The following is a 13,921-nucleotide window of genomic DNA, read 5'->3' as shown; positions in this document are numbered from 1 at the left end:
CTGAAGGATTCGGCCGTACTTATGCAGAGAAATTACACACCGATGGACTTCATTTGCTATTTAGGTTCAGGGGTAGCAAAGTAAAAGGAGCTTTTTTGCTTCAGATTAATCTTGTGCTGGTCTATCACAAGATCAGAATAATAAAATACTTAAATACATGCTTATGATGTGACAGGATGTGAAAAGATTCAATACTTTTGCAAGGCGCTGTATGTGATGCACTAGACTCAGCAACATGCTCATACCACATGTCTTTGGTCCAAAATGTGCGATTAATCGGCGTCCCGTGCATCAATGCATCGTTAAGACTCATGAAAGCCCTCGGTTGACGACACTGAGCTGATGGTTGTTGTTCTGCTAGTTCCAGCCACCAAGCTGAACACCATCACCAAGTCAAACCTGGGTCAGTGTGTCAGCAAGTACGACCTGCTCGTCTGGTTCGAGATAAGCGAGCTGGAGCCCACTGGAGAGTGAGTGCCTCTCTGTGCTTTTTTTATCTTAGATGATTGAATCCAACCTCTAAAGGTTTAGTAATGCATTGATGTTTATTTCTAAGGTTTAACCTGGCCTTTCTCCACAGGTACATCCCAGCTATAGTGGATCACAGTGCCGGCTTGCCCTGTCACGGCACCTACCTTCTGCACCAGGTAAGCAAAGCTCCTCAAAGCCCCCATGACATGCAAACTCAGACGAGTGTTAGTTGGTTTTCTTTCCACTTACCGATACCAATCAGAATGTGATGCGTCTAGGTCGTTTCTACTTTTCGTGCCCTTTTTTTCAGGCTGTAATCCTAATCTCCTTGAATGTTTCCTGCAGGGAATCCAGCGGAGGATCACGGTGACCCTGATACACGAGAAGGGCAGCGAGCTCCACTGGAAGGACGTTCGAGAGCTGGTTGTGGGTGAGCAACCTCGATCGAAATGAAACCAGATGGGAAACACAGCCTATGGAAGTGTAGAGATGGGAAGATACGCGCTTTATAGGAGGGATTACTAAAATATATACCAGCCAGCTTTTTGTGTGGGGAGGAGGCAGCCTCTCTCTATTTATATCCTGCAGCTGATGGACCAAATAATTGCATTTCACATCTTTTTGTCGGTCAGCCTCTTCTTCAGGCTATGTGCTGGGCATTGATGAAGTTGTTGTATTTTATCGTTCCCCCCTCACAACAGAAGAGATTGTAGACTGGTGTACTGATGTGTCGTCCTGCTGTATGACCCAACAGGTCGTATCAGGAGCAAGGCGGAGGTGGACGACGGTGCGGCTGATGCTGTCCTGTCCCTGAACATCATTTCTGCCAAGAACATCAAGTCCTCCCACAACACCAACAGGTACACGGACCGGACCCTGAGAGTTAGTTTGGCTCTGCTGGACCACATCCGTCTGTGTTTAGATTTTTCTGTTTAAAGTCTGTTTTTCTCTGCTTTTTAATGTGTGGAAACGTTCATGTCTTCTTAGTTGAAAATGCTTTCATTGCATGAGATTATTTGTCTTTGTTTTTTATGGTGTTTGATGTGCATGATTGTTTCTGTTGCCTGACTCTTTGTGCTTCTCTTTTTATTCTGTGCACTCGTTCCTCCTGCTGCCACCGGACTCATGATTGTCCTCAGGCTTTCTATTGATAAGGATATTGATAGGTACCATTCATCAGAGAGCATAAGGCCTTCAATAAAGGACCTTTATGCTTCCTTTTAGACCTATAGATTCCTAGAAATAAGTCCATTTACAGTTTCGGCTTTTAGACCTCTTCCCTGCATGTTGCATAAGATCTGTCGTTGTTTCCACTGACATTCAGTTCCTAAAAATGTTGATGGACTCATAAAGGCAATCTAAATGCAAATGCCCCCGCTGGTCAGTACTTCTTTTATAGATTTCAAAATTTGTGACTTTAATATAAAGCAAAGTGATGAGCTGACCTACCGTGGCCCCAATTTGTCTCATAATTAGTTTTCTTCATACTTGTTTTTCATTGGTTACCTTAAAATTCAGCAAGGTCACTATCTGTGGGTGAATGCTCCCCCTGCTGGTAAAGAAGGGCACATGTGACCTCTTTGAAAAGGACTTGGTTTGTTAAAAAGTTCAGTATATTTAAATAAGTAGTTTATAATAGTTTTTTTTTACGTTGATGCTGTGTAGTTGCGTTATGTGCTGCAGAGTAGCGCAGTGAGTTCACTCTCTATGTTTCAGCTCATACTCTGAGGCTTGTGTTGTCTTTGTGTCTGCTCTGTGTTTGTCCTCACGTCCCGTCATGGTAACAGTGTGAGACGGTTTAGTTTTCCACCATCCTCCCTGCTTAGTCTGTCAGACCCGTGCACGTCCACGCGTCGGTTCTTTACCAAAATCCCAGCTTTCTGCGTCACAATGACAAACGGGTGTTTGTGTGTGTGAGGCGAGCCTTCCCCCGAGGTCAGCTCACGTTCCTTTCTTTGGGTTTTCTCCTCCAGAACCTTCTATCGTTTCGAAGCCGTGTGGGACAGCTCCCTGCACAACTCCCTCCTGCTAAACCGAGTCACCCCTTACGGAGAGAAGATCTACATGACCCTGTCTGCATATCTAGAGGTTTGTCATTCAGCTCTGCTTCACGGTGCCCCCCCCCCACCTGCTGCTGGACGTCCGCTCACTCCGGCGGCCTCCTCTCTTTACAGCTGGACCACTGCATCCAGCCCGCCATCATCACTAAAGACATCTGCATGGTGTTCTACTCCCGCGACGCTAAGATCTCCCCTCCCCGTTCTCTCAGGAACCTCTTTGGGAGCGGCTACTCCAAAACCCCCGACTGGTAAGCCTGCAAGCGGACGTCCTCATGATAAACATTCTACTTCTTCTTCGTCTTATTAACATTATTATTGGAGATCTACCAGTCAGAAATTTGAGACTAATATGTAAATCTTTTGCAGTGTAAATTTAGTACAAGAATGATTGCACTGTGTGTGAGAAAGAGAGAGAGAGAGGTATTTGTGCTAAAAAAAAGTTTTTACTGTCAGGACAAAATCAGACCAAAGTGCAGTGGTGTCTTGGATTACTATTTGAATTTGTTCCGTGATGGAGCTCATAAATCAAATTATATCAACTAAACTTTTGTGGTTTTTAATAAGAGAAACATAGTTAGAAATAACAAGCATAGTATTGTATAAAAACAATCAAATATAGTTAGATAAATAGTTTTTTATCAAGTATAGTGCAGCATAATGTGCAACATTTACCTTGGGGATCAGGCAGCATGAGAGATTTTCAATAAAAACCTGTCCAGTTTCTTCTGTTTCAGTCCTCCCCTTCAGAATTTCTCTAATCAATTATCATACGGCGCTGAAACATGCTTAGTTGCAACTTTCTTGAGGGTCTCTTTTTTTTTTTTTTTGTAAAAGAGACCCTTTTCTTCCAAATTCCCAATGTTTCCTTTACCTCTCTTGTAAAGATGAGCGTCTCCTCCGTCTTACCCATTTCTTGCAAAACCTCCGTGTGCTGCTGCGTCTGTAGATGTCTGGTTTCAGGGTTCAGCATGGCGCCCACTAGTGGTGCTGAATGTTAACTCAAAAGTCAAGGCAAAAAAAAATAAATCCTCTGAGGGATGGCTCGTATCTTGGAAAACTCGTAAGTTGGGACCATCTTGCAGCATAAGAGTGCATGTTTTAAACTGGCTTTGCCGTCTCGTTGAAGAGATGAGCATGCTAAATCGGTAATTGTGAACGGCGCCATCTGTATCTGTGTGTATTCCCATGAGAATGAGGACCCTCAGGAACTGTGTGATATTCAAACATTTCTAGATTTCATGATAGAGGATGGATAAAACAGAACAACTTTGCTGTAACAAGGTCAGCCGTCTGTTAGCTGCTGCTCTCGCTGGATGCTTAAACATAGCCTCAATGAACAGCAGATATTTCTCTTTTAAAAAAATATGTACTTTTTAAATCGCTTCTTACTCCTTTAGATCTTCTACTGTATTATTATTTCCGCATTTCACTTGTTCTTCAAATAGCCAACTGAGTCTTGTTCCTGCAGCAACAGCTGCCGCTTTGATAACTAAACATTACAACCGCGGTAGCACTTTGGTACGGTGTGTTCACTGACTGTAAAAAGATTGGATTTTTTGGTTTTTGACTGTACGATCTCTTGTTGGGGCCGTTCAAGCTGAAATTTGGCAGTTTCCAGTCACCAGCAGAGTTTTCGGTGCATCGCCACGTATCACCGGGCTTCAGACCCGTAAATCTGATTTGGGTTTTTTTTGCTGGTTTGTTAAAGCAATCGTGTCACCGGCATCTATGAGCTGAGCCTGTGCAAGATGTCTGACACCGGAAGCCCGGGTGAGCAAGAGAAAAGTTGTTTAGAGAAAAATCACAATGATGGTGCTTAGCCTTGGTCTTAACAAACCACATTCTGCGTTACCAGGGATGCAGCGGAGGAGGAGGAAGGTTCTGGACACCTCGGTGGCTTACGTGCGAGGAGAAGAGAACCTGGCCGGGTGGAGGCCCAGAGGCGACAGCTTGATCCTGGAGCACCAGTGGGAGTTGGAGAAACTCGAGCAGCTGCATGAGGTGGGAGCTCAGAAGGCAGATTTCTCATTCACACATTGAAATAACTTTTAGATGATGTTGAACCTACTCACAAAAAGGTCGGAAACTCATTATGGACTAGTAGGTGAGAATATGCTGACTGCATGTGAAAGAACTAAGAGAGAAATGTCCCTCTTCCTTTTCTTTCTGCTGATTTTCTCAGTTTTCATCCACATGTTGCTCTTCTATCATGTTCTTTTTTAAATGTAAAAAAAAAAAAGTTAAAATAACTCCCATTCTAAAAGAAATGTACCTCACCCTTCCCTCTTCATGAACAGGTGGAGAAGACCCGCCACCTCCTCCTGCTGAGGGAGAAGCTGGGAGAGGCGCCTCCGGTGGGGCCGACTCCCACCACCAAGTCCATCAGCGAGTCCCTGCTGTCCCCCAGCATGAGCTCGGGCACTCTGTCCACCTCCACCTCCATCTCCTCGCAGATCTCCAGCGCCACTTGCGAAAGCGCCATCACGCCCAGCGAGAGCAGCGGCTACGACTCGGCGGACATCGAGAGCCTGGTGGATCGGGAGAAGGAGCTCGCCTCCAAGGTGAGAAAGGGAGCCTGTAAAACCAGACAGACGAGGGGGGGGGGGTTCTCTAAGCTGCCGGGAACTGACGGGTCTTGTTGCGTTACAGTGTCTCCGCCTGCTGACGCACACCTTCAACAGCGAATACAGCCAGGTGGTGAACAGCATCAGCGACTGTAAGGTGAGGGATCACTCCAATGTTTTCCTCCCTCTGGTCACGTCGCATCTGAGCTGTTTGGAAACATCAAATAAAACCGTGACTGTTGTATTTCTCGCAGCTGAGTAAACACGTGTGCAACTTCTGCCTTTCTTTCCAGCTGTCGGACATCTCACCCATGGGACGAGACCCATCGGTGACCAGCTTAAGCAGCGCCACCCTCACCCCGTCCTCCACCTGCCCCTCGCTGGCCGACTCCCGCTGCAGCTCCTTAGACCAAAAGTAAACGATATTCTCCTAGTGTTTCTGATTTATTTGTTAAAAACTGCAAGGGGATGGGTTTGTTACCTTATTTAGTTGATTAGTGGATAGATATTTTTAATATTTGCAGAACAAATGTAAACTTTTAACGTGATAAGCAGTTTAATATAAGTTAGAGAGTGACATATATGGCCCATCCTTTTCATACAGTTTTTTTTAAATCGTTCTTAAATCAGAGTTACTGAACATGTTTAGACCTGTGGCACCAGTTGTGGGAGAAAAAATTTTAGTATTTAGAACCAAGAACCACAATTAAGAGTCAATAATTTTCTGTTTTGTAGTTTATTAAAATGTCACCAGGAGCCTCATCACAGAGGACACACAGCAGTCTGTGTGAGACTCAAAGCTCCTAGTCCTATTATATTTACAAGCATGGCAAGTAGGGCTGGGCTATATGGCTTAAAAATAAAATCTCTGATTTTATTATACTGTATTAGATTAATCAATTTCTTTCTCTCTTTTTCGCTTCACAAAAAGAAATGTTTTTAAAAACTTGCTTTTATTTCAAGCATTTTGTCTGGGTGTTGACCTGAATTCAAAGTGCAACTAAATCCAAGCTGTGAAACATGCTTGTAAAACAAGATGGCGGCACCGCCGTTGTAAACATTGAAAATATAACAAAATGTTTTCTGCCTGTGGTTTTACACAATGAGCTAAGAACAGGCGTCACTTCACTTGTTTAACTTCCAACTAGCTTTAAAAAAAAAAAAGTAAACGAGTAAATTAAAGTGCCACGTATTATGGTAAAAAAAAAAAAGTTTCCTCTTTACAAAATTTTGCCAATATATTTTCCTAAACATATATTCAGCATTGCAGGCTACTCTCTTCATGGAAACTCAATGAGAGCATTGGCTAAATAAAATCCCGATGTTCCAAATCTTCAAAAATGTTAAACTCGACTTATCGATATATCGCCCAGCCCTAATACCAAGTTTGATAGTTGTATAACGTAATCCCATGAAATGAACTGGTTGCATAAAAAAGTCACGCGATCGTTAACAAAATAGGTCTGATTTTATTTCACATGGTGCACATCTTTGACTCTAACTCAGTATTTTGACTTTAAGGACCCCAGAGAACAACTCCCGTGCCCCCAGTCCCTCCTGCTCCGACTATGAGAACTTCCCAATGGTTCCCACTCTGGAGATGTCCTACCTTGCTCGCGCTGGAAAGAACGAGTTCCTAAACTTGGTGCCTGATATTGAAGAGATGAGGCCGGGGTTAGTAACACGGCCGCTGCTCGCCTGGTTTGGTTTTGCTCGTGTGATCTTTGTTAATTGTGCAGGAAAAGATACGATCGGATGCTAATTAAAAAGATCTCGCTCATCTTTAAGAAATCATCTTTCTTTATTTTAGGTCTGTGGTGTCTAAGAAAGGTTTCCTCAGCTTCATGGAGCCGCGCTCCAACACGTGGGTGAAGCACTTTGTGGTCGTTCGCCGCCCATACGTTTTCATCTACAACAGCGACAAGGACCCGGTGGAGCGAGGCGTCCTCAACCTGTCCACAGCCCAGGTGGAGTACAGCGAAGACCAGCAGGCCATGCTCAAGGTACGGCAGAATCATCCGCGCTTTCTAAAGGTTAAAAATGTCTGTTTCAGCTTCTTTAAATACATCTTGGAACAAAGTTAACAGAATTGTTCCTACTTTGGCAAATCAGACGTTTACATGCATATTAACTTTGGGCTTTTGATGATTTGTTTGAACAGCTCTTTTTCCAGGGTGGATTATACAACATAGAGGTTTGATATAAAAAAAACTAGAACTTGCTGCCCAACTTTGAATTTATGTGGATTTTCATCAATTATGCGTAGAGGCTCACAAATGAACCAGCTACCCACTAATAATTCAATAAGTGTCCCTTTGCAGGTTGCAGAGAATCCTGATCCTTTTGCCCGTCAACAAGCATAATTCAGTCCGGGTATTAGAGCACTCCTTTAGCTGGAGTAGTAGGAGTCATTTAAAGTAAATGGTTAGAAAGTAGGCCGTCAAGTTTCAACAGGATTGTGTCTGGGACCACACCTGAAGCTTATTGTTAACCCGCTTCATCCGTGCCAAAACCAGTTTGAGATCGTTGTTCTCAACTGTGTCAAAGTGCCGACCATCTGACCCAAACTGTGACCCTCAGATGATGAATAAGGCTACGTTCACACTGCAGGTCTTAATGCTCAATTCCAATTTTTTTTTGTGAAATCGGATTTTTTTGCGTGGTTGTTCACATTTCCAAATATATGCGACTTGTATGTGATCTCCTGTGTGAACTGAATGCGTTCAACCTAAGTGTCCCACATGCGTACTGGAGGACGCGATGACGTCACACGTAGCAAGCGTCCTCAGTGTTTGCCGAAGTAAACATGGATTATAATGCTGGCGCGCATTTTACGGTCATTAATTTATTTTCTAACCGGAGCTTTCCCTCCATTGACTGCTCTCCTCATTGTTGTCTGCTATGAGTGTCGTCTTTCTTCCCGCTTCTGCATAGCAGGACGCCGAATAGTGACGTTTGTCGAGTATTAGTGACGTACAGGTCGGATAAATGCAACCCGGCCGTACAGACACAGGTCACATTTGAAAAGATCAAATACGTATCGGATTCAGGACCACATATCCAAGGGACCTGGGTCACATTTGAAAAAATCCGATCTGTGTCGTTCAGACTGTCATGAAAAGATGAGATTCAGGTCGCATATGGGCAAAAAAATCAGAATTGGATCACTTCAGGTTGCAGTGTGAACGTAGCCTAAGTGGTAAGGAAGTTCAAGAACGACTCGGGGAATATCCTGGAAAACCCAATGTTACCGTCTACAGTGAACTTGGTGTCACATCAGCATGGACTGAGAAGGTGCCAAGAAAGAAGGGTGTGATCCAGAACCCACACCCTCCAGCACCACTGAAACATATAGCTGCATGCATGGAAAGGCCCAAAGCCTTTTGGACAAATGTTTTATGGTCACAGGAGACAAAGTAAGTCTGTCCTGTCGACCATGCTTGTCGTAGCATCATGGTTAGGGCTGGGCAATATGGATTAAAAAATAAATCTCCGATTTTATCATACCAAATCCGATTTATCGATATTTTTTTTTTTTTTTTCCTCCTTTTTGTTTCATAAAAAGAAATTAAAGAAATTATTTTAAAACCTTGCTTTTATGTCAAGCATTTCGTCAGGGAGTTGACCTGAATTCAAAGTGCAACTAAAAACAAGCTGTGAAACATGCTTGTAAAACAAGATGGCAGCCGTGCCATTATAAACAATGAAAATATAACAAAACATTTGCTGCTAGTGGTTTTACACATTGAGCTAAGAACAGGCTTCACTGCACATCACATGCTGTTTTCTTCATGGAAACCCAATGATTGTATTGGCAAAATAAAATCCAGATTTTCCAAAAATGAAATCTTTAAGAATTGTGAATTCGAATTAATCAATTAAATCGATTTATCGCCCAGCCCTAATCATGATCAGAGTCTGTATCTTGTGACAAATTCTTCAACTTTACCTCAAATCAACAGCTAAGTGTTTGACGCAAGGACACTGCCCGGTGTCTCGATTGGACTGAAATGCTTATCAAAACTAGTTCTGCAATGACATCAGGCTCACGTCAAGCTTCAGGAGAGGTCTGGACCTAAAGCAAAATGGTTGGAGTTTGCTTTAAAACAGGGTCCTTATCAGAAAACCAACCACTTTAAATGAGAGATCGAATCTCCAGCGAGAATTATACTAGAAGCTTGTTGGTCGCTACTTTCTCAACAACTTCATACATTCATCCAAACATTAGTGCGAGCGTGCGAATATATTTTAAAACTTGTCACCCACTTCTTCTAAAAGTCATCCCCTCACCTTGGAAAAGTGGCTGTCAGAATGCCTGATTAAAAACACCCAAACAAATATCATCCAAGGCCGTGTTGAGCGCATGTAAACCTCTGACAGCAGCTACTCATCACCTAAGCTTATTTTTCCTCAGGAGACGAGTCGTAATCTGATAAAACTCTGTCTTGTGATACATCTCTGGTGTTTGCAGACTCCCAACACATTTGCCGTGTGCACAAAGCATCGAGGGATCCTCCTGCAGGCCAACAACGAGAAAGATCTGAACGACTGGCTGTACGCCTTTAATCCTCTGCTAGCAGGGACGATAAGGTAATTTAACGCTTCCCACGCCACGCCTAAACTCCCTCTGCAGCAAACGCTCGTCCGCCTCACTGCAACATGTCGTCCCCTCAGATCGAAGCTGGCGAGGAGGCGCAGCGGCCTGATGAAGAACTGAGCGGAGCGGCCCGCAGGGACCCCCACGGCTTCCTCTGAGCAGCCTTTGAACATACAAAGTGTTAACATTAATTAATCATAGTGAGTCTTAAAGGTTTCCTCTTGTAAGTAGACATGTGGCTTAAGTCTCTACTTTTCATGCGACTAAAAGTTTCAGCTTCATTGAACTTTGCCTCCCCCCCTTCCCTCCAGCAACCCAAGCTCTTCTCCTCCTCCTCCTCCTCCTCTCCTCCCCCTTCAGCTTTTTTGGGTTTAGATTTTTATGACGGGTCTGATTTCTTTCCGCTTTGTCGTCATTCCTGAACTTCCTGACTTGTAGCATGTTGTAGTAGTCTACTTGTGTGTGCACGGCTCTCCAAAAACAAATCTTCAGTTTGCCAATCATCTGTAAAAAAAGAAAAAAAAAAGGAAAAGGGGAAACAAAAAATCTCTTATCAGTGTTATTTGTCTCCTAAAATAAGTTCAGTTAAACTTTTTTGTTTTTTGGTTTATGACGATGTGCTCGGATAATAAGTGCAGCAGCAGTCCCCAGGAGAACACCAAGTTTTCTCGCCGAAAACAAGTGAAATCAGATTTAATATATAAAGCGGAAATCGACAAACGCATATATATATATATCCAAGAGATCTGATAGTGAATGCTCTGCAACATGAACTATTGCTTTTCTTTTTTGGACTTGAAGAGAATTGCATCAGGTCGCCGCCTCATCGAAACACATCAATCTAAATATGTCAAGCTAAATCCAGCTGAGCTCAGCACAGATTCATCCGTGTGACGTTTGGTTCCCACCCCTCAGCCTCTGTACATACACCAACTCCCAGATAGTGTCAGTCTGTGCAATTGTGCAAACATAAAAAAACAACAACAAAACAACAAAAAAAACTACCATCTGGATGAAAACAAGCAAAAATGTACAATTTCTGTACAGATACTTCTTCCAGAAATAGATATTTTGCCGTTTGGTATTCCACCATAAGAAAAGACAAACAGTTTTGAGGATGCGAGGGAAATAAACTGGAGAGGAAGATGCTCCACAGAGAGAGAGGGTCATTGCTTCTTTAAATCGCACAGGGATCGCTGTAATATTCAGATCCCGTTTTAGGCCGTTCCCGCTGCTTCTACAGCTAACATAAACTCAAACCTTGTTACCCGACTGTCACGTATAAGTGAAACTGAAGACGTACCGCGATGAGAACTAAAGAAGTCGCTGGGTTGCAAGAGCGGAGTGGCGATGGAGCCGCTCAGACACAGCCTGAGGGTGGATGGTGAAACGTCCGCTCGGTTGGGTAAAACCTCTAAAATGAAGTTCTTTTTTTCCATTTCAGCACCAACAAACACCACCACTTCTACATTTTCTGTTCAGGTTCCTGAAATGAAACTTCTCCAACCCCATCCTAACTCTCTTGTTCTGTTTTTTTTTTTTCTCGGTCTCTTGCTTTTCATTTCCAAATCTTTATTTTTTTTGAAATGTAAAAAAAAGGGCATTTCTTTTTCTTTTTTTGTTTTTAACCAGCATTTATTGGTGTTGCGCCTTTTTATTTGCACATTAACTCACATCTATAGCAAGGCAAGATGACGCAGGATTATGTCCGAGCTTCAGGAAAAAAAGGACGAGGACACATATCAAAGCTACACTGGATGAAAAGATGAATGGGAGGAGGGTTTTGGTCGGTGAAAATGTTTGCTCTGCCGTCGGCGCTGACGCGGCGCCTCTGTCTCTGCGCTTGTCGGCTGCACAGAACGGCGCCGTTAGACTCTGGCCTACCAACCAGCAGTTCGCCCACTGTCTCGCCTGACATGAGAGCAGAAACAGACGCTCGTTTGACGTTTAGCGTGAACATTTGCTTCAACCCAGAGGTCAGGAAACCTGCTGGGCGGAAGAACCCGCAGTAGAATAGGAACCGTGCATCTATGCATTTAATAGGGGACTAAAAGTGCTGCATATACGAGAGCGTCAGCGCAAACATTTTCACCCCGGTGGCTGGTTTGCAGAAGTATATTGTTATTGTTTATGTATTTATCGTTTGGAAATGTACATATTAGTTTGCAGCTCTTTGCACATATTAATAAAAAAAAAAGGTTCAACTAACTGATCAAATGAAGTCTGTGCGGTTTAGTTGTTCTTGCTCATGATTAACCAAATGAAGGTTTGGCAGCCTGAACCGAGAGAGAGAGAGAGTTGAATGTACGGTTTAAAGATGTTTTGGTTTGGCTGCTGCTTTTTCGCCGTTTAATTAAAGGGACCTAAGATGCAACCCGCTGCACCTTTTTCACAAGGAGGCGAAGTTACATTGGCGCTTCCTCTTTATCGCAAAGCGGCTTATCAGTCTGCTTTGGTTTCACAGAAATATTTACTAACTACCCACGGTGGCCAGGTGTCTAATAAAAAAAGTTGATTTTTATGAGTTTATTTAATCTAATATCAGGGAATATAACACATCGTAGCTCTAGAGTTAAATTATAATAGAACACTTTAATGTGACTTTTCTTTTTTCCGTTGATGCCTTTCAAACAAAACTAGTCCTGATATTTTCCATCAGCCCTCCCCCCCCACCCACCCATCCCCCTCTGACAGCATCTTTGGGATTCGTGCATTAAAAAGAATAAGTAGGACAAAACATTTTACCACTGTACATTATTTGTCAGGCTGGTTTCATTTTCATACTTATTTTGTAAATATCTATGTTGTATGGAGCTTGAACTAAACTGTAAATATGTTTACTGTATTTGTAATAATTATAATCCATCCGCTGTATAGCATAGATGTGTCATGCAGGTATCCTAACTCTGTGTATGGTAATCTTGCACCACTGAACTGTTTAGTGAATGAGGCAACAATATAAAAATAAAAAAAAAATGTGCAAACTGCATTGGCTGACTGAGTGATGCCTGTTCTGTTTGTTTCTCTTTGTTCTCAGACGAATAACTGTCTAGCCTTTATGAATGAAAGCAGGTCATGTGAAAGTGGAGCGATTAGTAGAAAAATTACTGAAACGTTGCCGTTTCAGTAATTTTGCCGTGCAGCCACTGAAATGATTTTTGACAACGCAAGAAATTTGTCCCACCAGCTTAAATTAAAAAATTATACCTAGAGTTTCACTGGCAATTTTGAATCTTTTTAAACGAGAAAATACTAAATGCAGCCAAGAGTGTATTCACTGCTGTTGACCGTCAACTATGCTTTCGTTTTAACTCTATAGTTAACCGGACCAGATAAATCCACCACGTTTGGAGTAAAGAGTGAACCATGTTCTGTTCCTGTTGCCGAGAATAGATCAAGAAAGAAAACAGTCAACCCCAAAAATTAGGAAACTACATTCCTTTTTTTTTTTTTTAAATGGGGCAAACGTTCATAACCCTTTATGTTTCAGATCTACAAACATTTACGGATCCCTTTTCTACCTCAATCAGGCTATAGCGCTTTGGTCGTTTCATTAAGATATTGCATAATAAGCTTATTGATGAGTGGATACGAACAAAAATTTAGAATATAATGATTTTTGCTTCCCTTTTTAATGAGGAAAATCTGAATTTTGTTGCTCAACTATACTTTCAACTTTGTGATTTTGGCCTTTGTGTCAAAAACTCAACTGCTCTATAAAATAAAATAAATTTCAGTGTTTATGGTAATTTATCAGAACTTCCAAAGATCCTTTTAAGATTCGGAAAAATAATTTTGTTTTTTGGTATGTAAAGTTCTTGTTTTTCCCCCCAGATATTGACAGGAAAACGTCTAAAACAGGACAGTGTGCCTTAAGGAACAGGGCTGAAAATCATGGCTCTAGATTAACTATGGTCTTCTCTCTCAGACTCTTGTCTTCTCATCTTATTCTACTGGTGCTTTTTTATGTGGCACCAAAAAAAGAGAGGGGAAACATGTGACATGGGTAGGACTCAATCCTGGGACAGCTGCGTTGAAGACCAAGGGCTCTACGAGGGTCACGCTCACTACTCCTGCGCCACTTCAGCGCCCCACTGACCACATCATCACAGATCTTACACCGTACTTGATGATGAGGAGCTTCACCACAGATTTCACACCAGACCTAATCTTGAATTAAAACCCAGTTCCAGTTATAGACCAAGTAGTATTTTATTTATTTTTTTAAC

General features: G+C 42.5%; 1 protein-coding gene across 27 annotated transcripts in view; it reads left to right on the top strand.

Moving 5' to 3' along the window:
* kif1b (kinesin family member 1B) overlaps positions 1-12,681 on the top strand; it is a 71,018-nt gene extending 58,337 nt beyond the window's left edge. For 19 of the 27 annotated variants that reach the window (XM_036136605.1, XM_036136612.1, XM_036136642.1 and 16 more), the window contains 16 exons: positions 362-470; positions 581-647; positions 817-901; positions 1,226-1,331; positions 1,611-1,637; positions 2,445-2,559; positions 2,646-2,779; positions 4,240-4,301; positions 4,387-4,532; positions 4,829-5,092; positions 5,181-5,252; positions 5,389-5,510; positions 6,617-6,769; positions 6,906-7,098; positions 9,567-9,685; positions 9,770-12,681. In XM_036136605.1, the coding sequence (XP_035992498.1) occupies positions 362-470; positions 581-647; positions 817-901; positions 1,226-1,331; positions 1,611-1,637; positions 2,445-2,559; positions 2,646-2,779; positions 4,240-4,301; positions 4,387-4,532; positions 4,829-5,092; positions 5,181-5,252; positions 5,389-5,510; positions 6,617-6,769; positions 6,906-7,098; positions 9,567-9,685; positions 9,770-9,812 (1,817 nt within the window). In that variant the 3' untranslated portion in view covers positions 9,813-12,681. The remainder of the gene's footprint in view (positions 1-361; positions 471-580; positions 648-816; positions 902-1,225; positions 1,332-1,610; positions 1,638-2,444; positions 2,560-2,645; positions 2,780-4,239; positions 4,302-4,386; positions 4,533-4,828; positions 5,093-5,180; positions 5,253-5,388; positions 5,511-6,616; positions 6,770-6,905; positions 7,099-9,566; positions 9,686-9,769) is intronic. The other 8 variants (XM_036136617.1, XM_036136656.1, XM_036136685.1 and 5 more) reach the window with 1 other exon arrangement.
* The last annotated feature ends 1,240 nt before the right edge of the window (positions 12,682-13,921 follow it).

This window comes from Fundulus heteroclitus, chromosome 1 (assembly GCF_011125445.2).
Source record: "Fundulus heteroclitus isolate FHET01 chromosome 1, MU-UCD_Fhet_4.1, whole genome shotgun sequence".
NCBI classification, from domain to species: domain Eukaryota; kingdom Metazoa; phylum Chordata; class Actinopteri; order Cyprinodontiformes; family Fundulidae; genus Fundulus; species Fundulus heteroclitus.
This window is presented reverse-complemented; position numbering and strand designations above follow the sequence as displayed.